Source organism: Merops nubicus, unplaced genomic scaffold, assembly GCF_000691845.1.
Source record: "Merops nubicus isolate BGI_N331 unplaced genomic scaffold, ASM69184v1 scaffold31276, whole genome shotgun sequence".
NCBI lineage: Eukaryota > Metazoa > Chordata > Aves > Coraciiformes > Meropidae > Merops > Merops nubicus.
This window is the reverse complement of record NW_008617576.1, coordinates 18,748-31,447: the sequence shown is the minus strand read 5'-3', so window position 1 is coordinate 31,447 and position 12,700 is coordinate 18,748. Positions and strand designations below refer to the sequence as shown.

The 12,700-nt window shown below is 52.6% G+C and overlaps 1 protein-coding gene across 1 annotated transcript; it reads left to right on the top strand.

Annotated features, from left to right (window-relative positions):
• Positions 1 to 5,288: 5,288 nt before the first annotated feature.
• GSG1 (germ cell associated 1) lies at positions 5,289 to 12,464 on the top strand. Its single transcript, XM_008943201.1, has 5 exons — positions 5,289 to 5,607; positions 8,016 to 8,063; positions 10,729 to 10,881; positions 11,005 to 11,116; positions 12,149 to 12,464. Exons 1-5 carry the CDS (start codon positions 5,289 to 5,291, stop codon positions 12,462 to 12,464), a joined length of 948 nt encoding a protein of 315 aa, XP_008941449.1.
• The last annotated feature ends 236 nt before the right edge of the window (positions 12,465 to 12,700 follow it).

The window sequence follows — 12,700 nt, the reverse complement described above, 5'->3', positions numbered from 1 at the left end:
TCACTTTGTAGTATTTCACTGGATGCCTCAGCAGAGCAGAGGGGATGGTGAGCAGCGGATAAGGTAAATGTTTATCTGCCTGGGGGGCTGTGGCGACCCCTTCCTCATCTGCCTTGTCTTTAACATCCTTCTAGCTCTGTATAAAAAGTTGTCTTTTCTTGTCAGCTTATGGTTGGTTAAATTTAATAAATAACATGTATTTCTGTGTGCTCAGGTGAACACATCCTGGAGTTGCTAAAGTGCTCTGTGAAAAGCAACCCCCTTCAGTCTTTGTTACCTGGCTAGAAACTGAGGCATCTAGAATCTCTACTGAGTCCTTAAAATCTGTGTTGCTGCATTTGGTGTTTTTTTTTCTTTCCATATCTACTTTCTCTGTGGTTTTTAAATGGTTGATAACCGTAAAGATTAGGAAAAAAAATCCTGCTGCTAAATAAAATTTGTTTGGGAAAAAAAAAAAAAAAGAAGAAAAAAAAAAAAAAAAGTGTGGAAAAAATACGTAGCTAGGTCCAAACTGATGGCAAGCTTGTTTGTTCACCTTTAGGATACATTTACCTATTCCCATTCAGTCTTGCTTTCTGTTCTGCCACAGCCTTGCTGTCCAGCATTGTAAGCTGTTCATCTCCAGAACCAGAGCTCACCTTTAAATGTGCTTGGGCTAGAAAAAATGTGCCTGCCGAGGTCATTTGCAGAGCAAGAGTTAATGCAGCATGCAAACAGCTAAATAAAGGTTACAATCTGAGTGGAATTAGAGCTCAGGCAGAAATCTGGCCTCTGCAGGCTGTCGCTGGGTGTGAGGAGTCTGGCTCGGTGTCCCTGCCACCCCCAGACCCCTCCTGGCTCTCCTGTGACCCCCAGGGCAGAGCCCGGGGCGGTGCTTTAAACCAGTCACCAGGGACTGGCTGCTGCTGGGCTCAAAGGGAGAGGGACATCCAGACCCCCTGGCCAAGCCAAGGTATGGTGGGAAATGCCAGAGACAAGGAGGAGAAAACTGGAAGGCACAGTAGGGTGAAAGACAGTTTGGTTTTCCTGTCCATAATTGCTCAGATTAGTGCAAAGTTTAAGGAAAGTTTGTTGACCATCAGGAAAGATGTTCTAGTGTTGATGTTCTGTGAGCTGTCTGCAATAATCTGGTGCTGGAAACTCATTGAGAAATTTAGCATGGTCCTTGACAAAATACTGGAGAACTTATTGGAAGGAACAGTTCTGTGCAGGGCAGAAGGGGCAGAAATTGCCCTGCTGAATTTCTGCATTTGTTTCTCTTACTTTCTTTCCCCATTGATTTCAGAAGTCTCCCCAGGCTCAGCTAACTGAAAGAGAAGAACCCACCCCCTTCATACCGTAGGCAAGGTAAGGAGGTTGTGTTCACAAAAATGGAAATAAAAAAAGGAGGAAGGAATCTAAACTTGGATGTTGCTTCCCCCCAGCACACCCGAGCAGCAGATTCCCTAAAAGAAGGCTAGAGAAAGATTGCCATCTTCTGGAAGGATAAATATCTGCCATTCTTCAGAATGCTAAATGTGATAGATGCCTATTTTTGAAACCATGGCACATTTCTAATAAATTTATTTTTCAGCCTGAATTCTTATCCATATAAATCTAAATCAGCCTCATTTCATCAACATATATGCCATGATCCCAGCTTTAGAAGCTGACATAGCATCCTGGATTTTGAACAGACTCTCATCAAGCTTAGAATTAGGAACATGTTAACACTAAGGATTATCAGTAGCGAGGTGGACTCGTTCTATTCTTCAGCCTGAAAACCAGGTTTCTGTTTTAGTGAGCATTCAGAAGCCAAACTTAGTCCCCAGTTGCAGAGAGACTGAACAGTGGGGAAAAAAAATGACCACTCTCCTTTTAAGCAGCATCAGCTGTCCTCCTGCTGTCCCACCTCCTCCATCAGTGATGTGTCTGTGTCAGACAGAGCCTCCCACGGAGCAGGAAGCCCGCGGGCAGTGCCTGGAGAGGGGAACATCCAGCATCGCTTCCAGCCAGCCCGTCTGAGGATTATCGGCGTTAGAGGAGTTCGTGCAGCGGGGAGGGCTGAAGCAGGCAGAGCTCCCGCCCGTTCTGCTGGAGGCAGGGAGGGTCAGGAGGGGCTGTGGGACCTGCCTGGGCTGCCTTTCCCGCCGCTGTCCTGCACCCGCCCCCAGGGACCGCTGGTGTCCCCTGGCCTGGCACAGCAGGGGCAGGCGTGCAGGGAACCCACGCTGCCCCCCTCCAGCGGTGGGACCCTCGCCTTGCTGGCGCTGGGCAGGACCTCTGGGGAGGAGATGTGCCCCCGGGGTGCCCCCGAGCCCTGCGGAGTGACTCAGTGCCACGCTGCTCCCTGCACACCGGGCACAGGCTGCTCTGGGGAGAGGTGGTGCCACTCTCACCTCTCACTGTTCTGCTGCCAAAGTTATCAGCACCCTCAGGTGTTGTGGGAGCCTTTGGATGTTCAGGACAGGAGCTCAGGGGGGACTTTGGATGAGTGTGAATTCTTCTGTTTCTCCTCACCAGTGTCCCAGATTCCTGCCGTGGAGCTGCCGGGAGCTGGGGTTCCTGGGGAGCCCCGTGCCCTGGTGGAAGCTGTCACTGTGCAGGACACTGGCAGTGTCCCTGTGCTCCCATCCCTCAGCTGCTGGCCTCGGGGTCGCCACTGTCCCACACAGCTCTGTCCCAGCAGGGATGCTGTGCAGCCTTTCTGCTGAGGGGCTCCTTCTGTCACTGGAACCCCCTGTGCCTGCGGGGAGAGCTGGGCTGGGACCCCTCTGGGGTCTGAAACCCGCAGTCCTCCGAGGAGATGCAGTCACATCAACCTTCCCCTCCCCACTTTTCAGCTCTCCCCTTTCCGTGAGAGGCAGGTCTGGCTGGAAGATACCCTGTCCCAGGGCTGGGTGTCCAGGGCCCTTGTCCCTCTGCTGATGCCATGCACAGGGCAGGGGGTGACCTGACCCCCGGGGTGCTGGCAGTCCCTCAGCTGAGGCCGCTCGTCCCCTGAAGCATTGGCCAGAAAGCCACCAGCTCACTCCGTACGAGCTCCCAGAGAGCCACAGCATGGAGACGGGGCGACCTGCCTGTGATTTGCAGAAACTTTCAGCTCAGTCAATGCAGGTCACCCTCCTGCACCTAATCCCAGCCCGCAGCAGCAGCTCCGGGTAATCCCCCCGAGCATCTGTCCTGGCGCTGGGGATTACACAGGGACCACTGCCCACCAGCAGCTGCTGCCCCAGCACTGCAGTAATCACCCGGGGCAGGGGGGGTGAGGAGGATGAAGGGGTCTGGAAGCAGTTCGGTTCCTTGGAGGATCTAGAGATGAGCAGAGCAGCAGACGAAGCAGGAGTCCCAGTTCGGTGTCGCCCCTCCAGTTCAACAGGACCCTGAGGACTTGCTGCCAAGGTAAATTCAGCTCTTTCTTCTTGGGGCTAGACAGAAACTGTGCTCGGTTATTGCCACTCCGTGCTCGGCTTTTCTGGAGGGAACTTTCCTGGCACTGTTCTCATGAAGGAGTAGTTCAGGTTTGGTTTTCATTCCCTGTATCCTCTGCATCTCTGATCCAGTTCCTCCTCCTGATTCCTTCGGTTCATGTATTTTTTTGCCTTTTTCGTTATCACATGTTCTGAAATCATATTGACCTTCCAACTACTATAACAAATCAACTGGAGAGAATATTTTTCCCAGTATTAAAAATTTAAATTAGAAAAATTATTTTTGCCAATGTTATGAGTGGAAAGATTTTTATTTTTTTTTGTTAAAAGCATGAGCAAACTAAAACCTGATGACAAAAAAATCTTGTAATCAAGCATTGATGAAAAACTTTGTGTGCAGAAGGTTTCTATTTTCAGATGAAAAATCATGTTTTTGAGGAGACCCATTTTATCAATAGTTTCCTTTTCAGTCATAAGCCAAATTTTCCACTTAAAAACTTTCAGTGAGGAATTTCCCATCAACCTTGGCCGGAAACCTTCACATAATTAACTGTTCCTAGTAGGTATCTACTCTGTGAAAAGAGTGACACTCAGCATACCTTCAGAGGAGAGAAATCTTTAGTTATGGTATCACTGAGATGTTGCCATCTCCAGGGTGTAGCATGTGCACTGCTGACAGAAAGAAATGCTCTGGTGAGAAGACCAAAGGAGGCAGAGCATAAAACAATAGAGGATTTTTTCAGGAGCTGGGTATTTTCTTGACTGATTTATTTCTGGTAGTGTCCAGGGTATACTGGGCCTTCCTCACACCTTCAGCGTCGGCTGAGTCAACTGAAGCTGGGTGAAGGGGACCAGCAGCAGGCAACGTCTGTACAAACTGAGCCTATTCACAGGCAAATAGGTTTTCAGAGTCAGAAATAGGAAAGGGTGGGAGTATCTGGACGAGGCTGTGCCAAACATAGGGAGTGCCATGTGGGCAGAGGCATGCATTGACTGCATGAGTGCTGCTGTGTGGGTGGATGACATCTAATCCATCCGTGGAGTGACAAGCTGAGGTTCTCAGCAGTCAGTGCAGGGTTTGCAGGAACCCTCAAATCTCAAACTTCCCTCCGAGTGAGAGGGACCACAGCAGCCTGGTACACAGACTGCTTCCTGAATTACTTCTTCTAATGAGGTGAAACTGGGAAGAGGGTTTGTGGCAACCTTTGCTCTTAAAAAAAAAACCCCTTTGGCACTCTGTGTGAGAGCAGAGACTGTCATCCCCCCACCCTGCCCGACTCCCAAGGGGCGGAGAGGTGCTTGCCCACCTGGCGGGTGCTGCTCTGGGGCTTGAGCTGCCAGGGCTGTGCCACCGAGCAGGTCACCCAGGAATCCTGCCCTTCTCCATGCTGAAGCCACTCCACCTCCCAGGTACAGTAAAGGACTGCTTGAAACAGGGGTTTGGAGCATGTAGCAGGAGGAATTCTCATTCAGTTGGACAGAGCATTCATCGTGCCCCATCTAAATATCCTATTTAGGGAGCTGATTAACAGTTTCCCCAGCCACCTCTGAGCTGGAGTGGATGTGATGTGCCTTTCATTCTGCTCAGGGGCTGACAGGTCCTGGGGCACTCAGCCCTGCCACATCTCCTGGCCCATCCTCTCTTCCCCAGGACGGACTTTGGGTGTGGTTGGAGCTCACGTGTTGCTCCACTGCCTTGGCTCTCAGGAATGGTCCTGCCACGCTGGCTGAGCTGTTGGGATGTTGTCAGGAGAGCAGAGAGCTCACATCCCCTTTTCACATCCCCTTTTCACGGCCGGGTGCTGGGAAGAGCCGGGGCTCCTGGGGCTGGGTGGGACCGTGGCCGGGGTGACAGCCCCTCCCGTCGGTCTCTTGCAGATGGAGCTGCCGAAGGCGCTGCCGTGGCGCCGGGCGTTCCTGGCCGTCATCCTCAACCTGCTGGCACTCAGCCTCTCCACCACCGCCCTGCTCGGCAGCTACTGGTGCACGGGCACCCAGAAAGTGCCCAAGCCTTTGTGCGGGAAGAGCAAAGCCACCAAGTGCATCGGGGTGCCCGCGGCAGGCGAGGCGGGCGCTGGGAACACCTCCTCGGAGGAGGTGGTGCACTACAGCTGGGAGACCGGCGACGACCGCTTCGCCTTCCGCTACTTCCACACCGGCATGTGGCTCTCCTGCGAGGAGAGCATGGAGGGGCCAGGTACCGTCTGCCCAGGCAGCCACAGCTCCTGCCTTTGGCTTTACTCCTCGGGTGTTTGGAAAGGGAAGGCAGGAGGCCTCCCCACACCTGGGAGAAGAGCCGCCTTCATCTTCCTCCGTGGCATCAGCCCCGCACGTTGTGTGGTCCTGCTGTGCCTGCCCTTTAGGAGGGTGTTGTCCTTTATGGGGAGAGGGGCGAGGGAGCACGGTTGTCTCTGGTGTGCCCTCGGGTCTGGAACTGGGGCTGTGAACCACAAGAGGTGATGGTGGTGGCAGCAACTCTGGGATGGCATCGTTCATCCTGACGTGAAGTGGAGCGAGCCTCCTTTCCCTGTCCCCACAGCTCCATTCCCACACACAGCTCACTTCATGGTCTCCAGTGCACATCTGTGCTTGTTCCCTCAGAAATCTAAGCAGGGTGATTTAATGCAGTGTTACATATTTATAGTTATCACTATAACTATAGGACTGCAAGAGTTGGTGTTCTCCTTAAGTCACCAAACTGAGAGCTTTTGTGACTTGAACAGGGATTGGGCTTTTCTTAACCAAAAAATCAAATAATTAAAACAATAGAGGAGAACTACTTATAGACACAGAGAAAACCTGGAGGATCTGAACCCAGAGGAACTAGAGCTGGGAGGCAAATGGACCTGAGAATTAGAGCAGCAGTACTGTAATTTTTTAGCTGTTTTTGTGATACTGTGACAGGTTTAATTTGTGAGTTTTGATCCCGTGGGACTGGCTCTGTAAACCCTGGAGTGTCAGGGACTGTTTGTGCAGCTTGTGCTACACCTCCCTGGTGCCTCTTCACCCCTGGCTCGCTGCTGCCCAGCCCTGCTGCTGAAGCCTGTGCCACAGCAGCACAGGTGGATGCTCTGCAGGGCACGGGTGCAACTTATGGCCTGACACACACAGCAAGGAGCAGAGCTGCCCCGGGTGGCCAACAGGGAGGTTTTTATCTAAGGACAGTGATTACAGTGGCTTTCTTCAGGACCATCCCCGTGAGCCCACCACCTTCCCTTCAGCTCTGCCCAGGCACAAATGTCTCACCTGCTCTAACTAAGCATTGCTCACGTTCCTCTCTGTTGCTGTCAAGAGTTTGAAAATAAAGGACTGGTGAATAAAAGCAGACAGAGGGGGAGTGGGAGCAGGGGGGAACGTGCTTGAAGCTCTCCTGTCCTAACGAGAGGGCTGCTCCGTTGTGAGCGCTGCAGCCGTGCTGCAGAGGGAGAGGGGTGTGGGGAGTGGGTCAGGTGGGGCTGTGGTTCCATGGTGCCCGTGGCAATGGGGCTTCATCCCTCGACAGCTTTCTCTGAAAGACTGCTCTGGCCATCCTGCAGCCCTGGAGTGACCCCAGTGCCCGAGGGAGCACGGAGCAAGGGGCAGGCTGAGCCCTGCTCCCCACAGCCTGGGCATGGCCATGGGGCTGGGGGCCACTGCACACCAACAGAACCAGAAACAGGGGCTGCTGGGGGCAAGGGGAGTTGGGCTGAGCTGGAGAAAGGATCACATTATTCAGGCTAATCTCGGGATCATTTTAGATGAGTCATTACCGAAGAACCTCATTAAAGTTCTAGGTGAGCTAGCAAGCCTCAAGTTAATGAGGACTGCAGATGGCATTAAACTGGGTAGCACCCGCCAAGCTGTGGATGACAGAAGTAATACAGGAGATTGGGAGAGATTAGAATTGGGGATAGAAATCAAGAAAATTGGGTTCTTGCACAAAAAGTGGCAGCCTGATACTTCTGGGACAACATGCTGTGCCGAGTATGGGAGAGGACCCTCAAACACAGCAGTGCAGGATGCAGGAAGAGAAATTTAGAGATGATAGGGATGGGTCCTCAGCTGAGACAGTAGTTTACATCTGGCCAGTAGGAAGCCAAAGCAAACAGGAACACCATTTGTCTAAAGAGCATGCCTGAAATGTGAGTACAAACCATATTTCTGTGTGACTCTGGCACAGAAGGGAGCTCACATCTCTATCACACAGCATTTCATTTGGGAAGGTTTTCTTTCTTTCCTCCCTCTTTGGAAAGCAGTGCTAGAACTGCTCTGCTGAGGCTGGGGAGAGTAGGAATTCTCATCCTCATCAGAAGTGGTGGGTCTGCAGTCTGTCAAAAGATACACCCTTAACAGGTCTGACCAACAGTCATACTGTGAAGGAGTAGCAACAGATTTTTATATTCACCAGAGGCTCAGAAGATTTACAAACTGCAAAGTTTTTTTCTGGAAAGGCCACTTCTAGTTTTCCAGGCAGACATTGCCCCAGTGCAAATCTGGAAGGATGGTGAGGCAGAGAGCAGAGGTGAGATCTGAGGGGCAGACTCAGGGGTGACTGGAGCTCTGAGTGAGAGGCAGAGATGCCCCTGGGGTACCCTGCAGGCTGACACTTGTGGTTCTGTGTTTCAGAAGAGAAATGCCGCAGCTTCATCGAGCTGTCCCCACCGGCAGAGAGAGGTAAGAGCACATCCCCCACCTCACTACAGCTGCCTGGTCACCTCCTCGTGCTGGGGGACCTGAAACCTTTCACCCGTGTGAGGACAGCGGGGCGGCTCCCCAGAGAGCCAGGCAGGAGGTCCTGGCCTCATGGCTGCTAAAAGAGCAAAGATTTCCTCCCAGATGCTCGCCTAGACCACTGCCATCTGGGAGGTCAGTGCTGGGAACCTCCCTCACACAAACTGGGACTTGTCTCACCCAGTAAATTGCCCAGTCTGAGTTTGTCACCTTGCTGTGGTCAGTGGGAAGGGCATGAGTGCCACCTGAGGGCAGTCCTCCCACAGATGCCACATGTTGACTCTGCTGCTGTTTTGGGGTCTATGTGGTGACTCTGGAAGCTGAATCACTTCTTACTTTGTGGTAAGTGATGAGGCCATCTCAAAGTTACATTTTCAGGGTGAAGCCCTTGCCTCATCAAATACAAAACTTCATTGGAGTTGAAGAGTTCACCCCTCCTGTCATTGTTGCATATTTCAGAGTGTCTTGGGGATCTTCAGTATACCTGGGTGTGTACGTATGCAGTGGAGCTTTTACTTACTGAGCTTTTCAGCTGCTGTGGCTTGCTCACTGCTCCCTGGGAAAGGCTGGGGGAGAGTCTCTGCAGAGGCTGTTCACAGGGGAAGGGAAGGGCTGGGGAGCAGAGTCTGTGCCAGGACTCCAGCCATGAGAGCCAGGGCTGAAACCAGTGCTGGGAATGGGAACAGCCAGAAGGGAGATGAATACTTTTGGGGAGTTCATCTTTTTCTGCCTTGTTTTCCCTGTTTTAAGATCTCTGGCAAGGACTGCTGATCTGCTTTATAAGGTGATGCTGAGTCCCAGGTGAGGGCTCTGGTGTGAGTGCCGTGCTGGATCGCTCTTGGCACAACAGCAGGGCAGAAAACCTCCCCTGCTTACACTTCTGGAACCAGTATCCACACAGTTCAAACACTGCTGGTGTCACAGGATAATTTTGAGGGCGTGCAGATCTCCACTTTGTTATAAAATCATTGACTTGAGTGCATTTGTTGCATGACTCTTGCATGGACTCACGTCACAACTCTCTTCTCTCTCACCTTCTTGTGCTCCATTCCCTGCCCAGGCCTCTGGCTCTGGTGCTTCCAGTGTCCTTCTTACGGACTGTTTTCCTGAGAAAGGAGGTTTATGCAACCAGATTATGTGTCTGTAAATCTTCCTGTCTGTCTCCTCTCACACAGCTCCTGCTGCTCCTTGCCTAACTGCACTGCTGCGTTCTGTAAGGTGTCGAGCTCCTGCAAATAAATTGGAAGATGACTTTGAGCTTAAGCATGACACTGGTGGTGGCACTGTGATCTTAGCAGCTCTGTCCCCTGCTTTTGACCCTTCCTGCCCATAGCATCATCTTAAGATGACCTTGGCCTCCAGGCCAGCCGTTTTGTATTTGAGCCAGCTCTGGAGAAGGTGATGGGACTGCTGATTGCAGGCTGGGCTGGGTGTGCACAGGGAGCTCCACATGACATAGGCAGCACCATGAGACCAGGTGACAGAACACAGGTGGGGAGCCTGGGCTCACAGGGGAGGTGACGCAGAGACCTCTCAGCATGTGTGGTGCCTGCAGCCTCCAGGATACCTTTGGCCGTCTGACCTGTGTTGAAATCTCCTCCCTGGTGGTGCTGCAGCAAGCAAGCCAACTCCTTTACCCAGGGAATGCAGCTCATAAATTCCTGCTAAAGAGCTGGGTGACTCTATGGCACTAATGATGTTGAGGAGACAAGTCATTGCCACATTAATGAGGGTTTTCTTCACACTCCTTTTCCCCAGCTAAACGTATCCTCTGCAGCCATTAGCAGTTGTGAACAGTAGTGTTCACAGTGCTGCTCTGTTTGTCAGATTAATGTTTCTCCCTCAGTGAATCCCGTGCTTTGCCACAGCCCAGCACTGCAGGGGGATTGTCTCCTTCTCCAAGTCCTTCTGCACGGCGAGTTTAGCTGTGGGCTGTGGCATTGCTGGAGTCCCACTCCTCGTCCCAGCATGGAAGTGCCTGCGTCCTGTGGGTGAGTGGTGGCTGTTACTGCCCAAGGAACACAGTTCCAGTTTTATTGGGGTTACAGTGAGGGATACAGGCTTGCAAGGGGCCTCCTGAGTCCCAGAGGCCAGATCACAGCCCCAGTCATGGTCGGCCCATACAGTCCTTTACTTAACCAGCTGAGTCTAAGCTTAAAATCAATCTCCTTTTATTGCTCTGGTTAGAAATCTACTCTGACAGTGGCTGTGCTAACGGGTAAGAACCTCTAACGCTCAGCTCAGGTGTGTTCATGGCCAGTCTATGATCACCAGGTCTTGTACTGACACTCAACAGCTTTTCCCTGTCTTTTCCCCTTGGTTTCCTTCTTGCTGTCTATGAATAATGCTGGCTTGTTTACAGGCAGCATTTCAGTTCCTCTCAGCTTTTGCCATGCCAGACTAGCCAAGCATCTTCTGTGACAGACTCTGCTGTCCCTTTCAGCATCCTTTGAGCCTTTGCTTGCAGGCTTTTGGGTGTTCGCTGGTTTTGTTCTTTCCCTGCGTTCCAAAGGACACCCCTCTGGGGCTGGGCTGGCAGGTGGGAGTTCAAGCTCTGCCTTGAACAAGCTCTCCTGTATTGACGTGGGCAGTCTCTGGTTCCCGGCAGGAATCCTGTGGCTGTCCCTGGGATCAGAGATGTTGTACATCAGCTTGCTGCTCATCAGCTTCATCCTCCTGATGGTGGAAATGCTGCACACTGGCAATCCTGTCTGTGGGTTGAAACTCAATGCCTTTGCTGCCGTCTCCTCAGTACTGTCAGGTGAGTGTCTTACTGCAGCCTCGGCATCACAGCAGCAGGAGGACCTTCTCCCCTGCACACTGTCGAGGCGTGCTGCTCTGGCTCCTGCTGTAACTTCTTTGCTTTCTTGTCCTTTGTGTCCAGGTCTCCTCGGGATGGTGGCACACATGATGTACTCTCAAGTCTTCCAGGCGACGGTTAATCTGGGACCAGAGGACTGGAGACCACACACATGGGACTATGGTTGGGCATTCTAGTACGTGAGTTCTGACGTCATCTTCACCTCTCCATCCAGCCTGTTGGCCTTCAGCCATGCTACACCCTTGCCAAAATCCACCTTTTTTGACCTTTTGTGTTTCCAAAGATGAGTGTACCATGGTTCTCCTACTGCTAATCTCCTTTGCCCCATCCCCTGCTTTAACAAATAGCTGCCAAGTTACTTAATGAGTTAAATGAGTAGCTACCAAGGACAGGCCAAACAGTGGGGTCACACCTAAAGGAGTGACTTCACCCCTGCTGAGCAACCAGGTTTGCCCCTGGGCTGGTTTACCCCGTTTGGTCTCCGGTCATCCTTGTGTGAGGAGGCCAGTGGCACGTTTGTGGTGATGCTCTCCAGAGAGCTTCACCCCTTGGGTTTCTGCTGTATAAGTTGTGAGCTGGTTTGGGTGCTCCACTGACCAGTGTCCAAGGGGCCTGTTCCTGCTGCGCCGAGCTAGACACATGGTTAAAGCTGGGCAGAGTGCAGCCAGGAAGAGCAGCTGCAGAAAGCAGGTGACTCAGGGCTCCTCCCTGCAGAGGCTGAAGCCAGCTGTGGGTGGTGTGGCACAACTGACCCGAAAACCAGCTGGACGAGCCTTGCCAACAGCCCCGGACAGTGCAGGCTCCATCTGCCATGCTGGGCTGACAATGACACCTTCATTTGCAAGACTTAAATGCTCCAATGCCACATGCAGCTGGGGACATCAAAGGTCAGCATGGGCCTCTGGTTGTGCTCAGGGTTATGCCTCATGTCCAGGAAGACACTGGTCAGTCCTGAAATACAGAACTTGCTTCCAAGCTGTGTTTGCTCCCTTCCCTGTGAAAGGATTGACCAGTATTTACCTCACTGATCTAAGATCTTGTGGTGGGATAAACCCTGAAAACTCTGATGTTATGAGCCTTGGTCTTTCTAGTCTATGTCCCCACCCAGCAGCTTCTGCCTGGGAAATCAGGGTGCACCATGGTGTGTCCAGCTCACCTCCTGACCCTGCCTGGCTCCTCACAGCCTGTGCTGCTCTTCTCCCTGCAGCATGGCCTGGGTCTCCTTCACCTGCTGCATGGCCTCTGCCGTCACCACCCTCAACACCTACACCAAAACGGTGCTGGAGTTCAAGAGGAACCACTTCAAGGGCTACGACGGGAGCTTCAAGGTCCCTCCTCAGCACCACCAGTGCTTCCTCCAGCAGCAGATAAGCAGCTACTACCTGCCCCAGAAGCAGCCCCTCCACTCGCTCTCCGAGGGAGCTGACTTCTACGCCGAGCTGCAGCAGAAGGTGCTGCAGAGGGACCCAGAGCTGGAGCTGGATGAGGTCCTGGGACAGATGATGGGGGAAGATCACTGCTAGGCACCAGGGTGCAAGGGCAGAGCAGAGGGCCTGGGGAGGCACCAGAGCTCTGAGCCTAACGCTAGCACCACTGTTGGCAAGTTCTTGGGGAGCTCTTCCTCCATCTGTGGCTCGGGGAGTGGGAAGGTGGGCACTGGGCTGTGGCAACAGCAGTGCCAACAGCAGCAGGGGGGTCCTCCCTGGTCACCACTGCAGGGGTGTCCTCGGCTGAGAAGACTGAAACTGTTGTTGGTGCC

Coding starts and splice junctions, on each gene's coding strand:
- GSG1 (XM_008943201.1), top strand. CDS start 5,289: ATGGAGCTGCCGAAGGCGCTGCCGTGGCGCCGGGCGTTCCTGGCCGTC. Junction 5,608..8,015: donor GGAGAGCATGGAGGGGCCAG/GTACCGTCTGCC, acceptor TCTGTGTTTCAG/AAGAGAAATGCCGCAGCTTC. Junction 11,117..12,148: donor GACTATGGTTGGGCATTCTA/GTACGTGAGTTC, acceptor TTCTCCCTGCAG/CATGGCCTGGGTCTCCTTCA.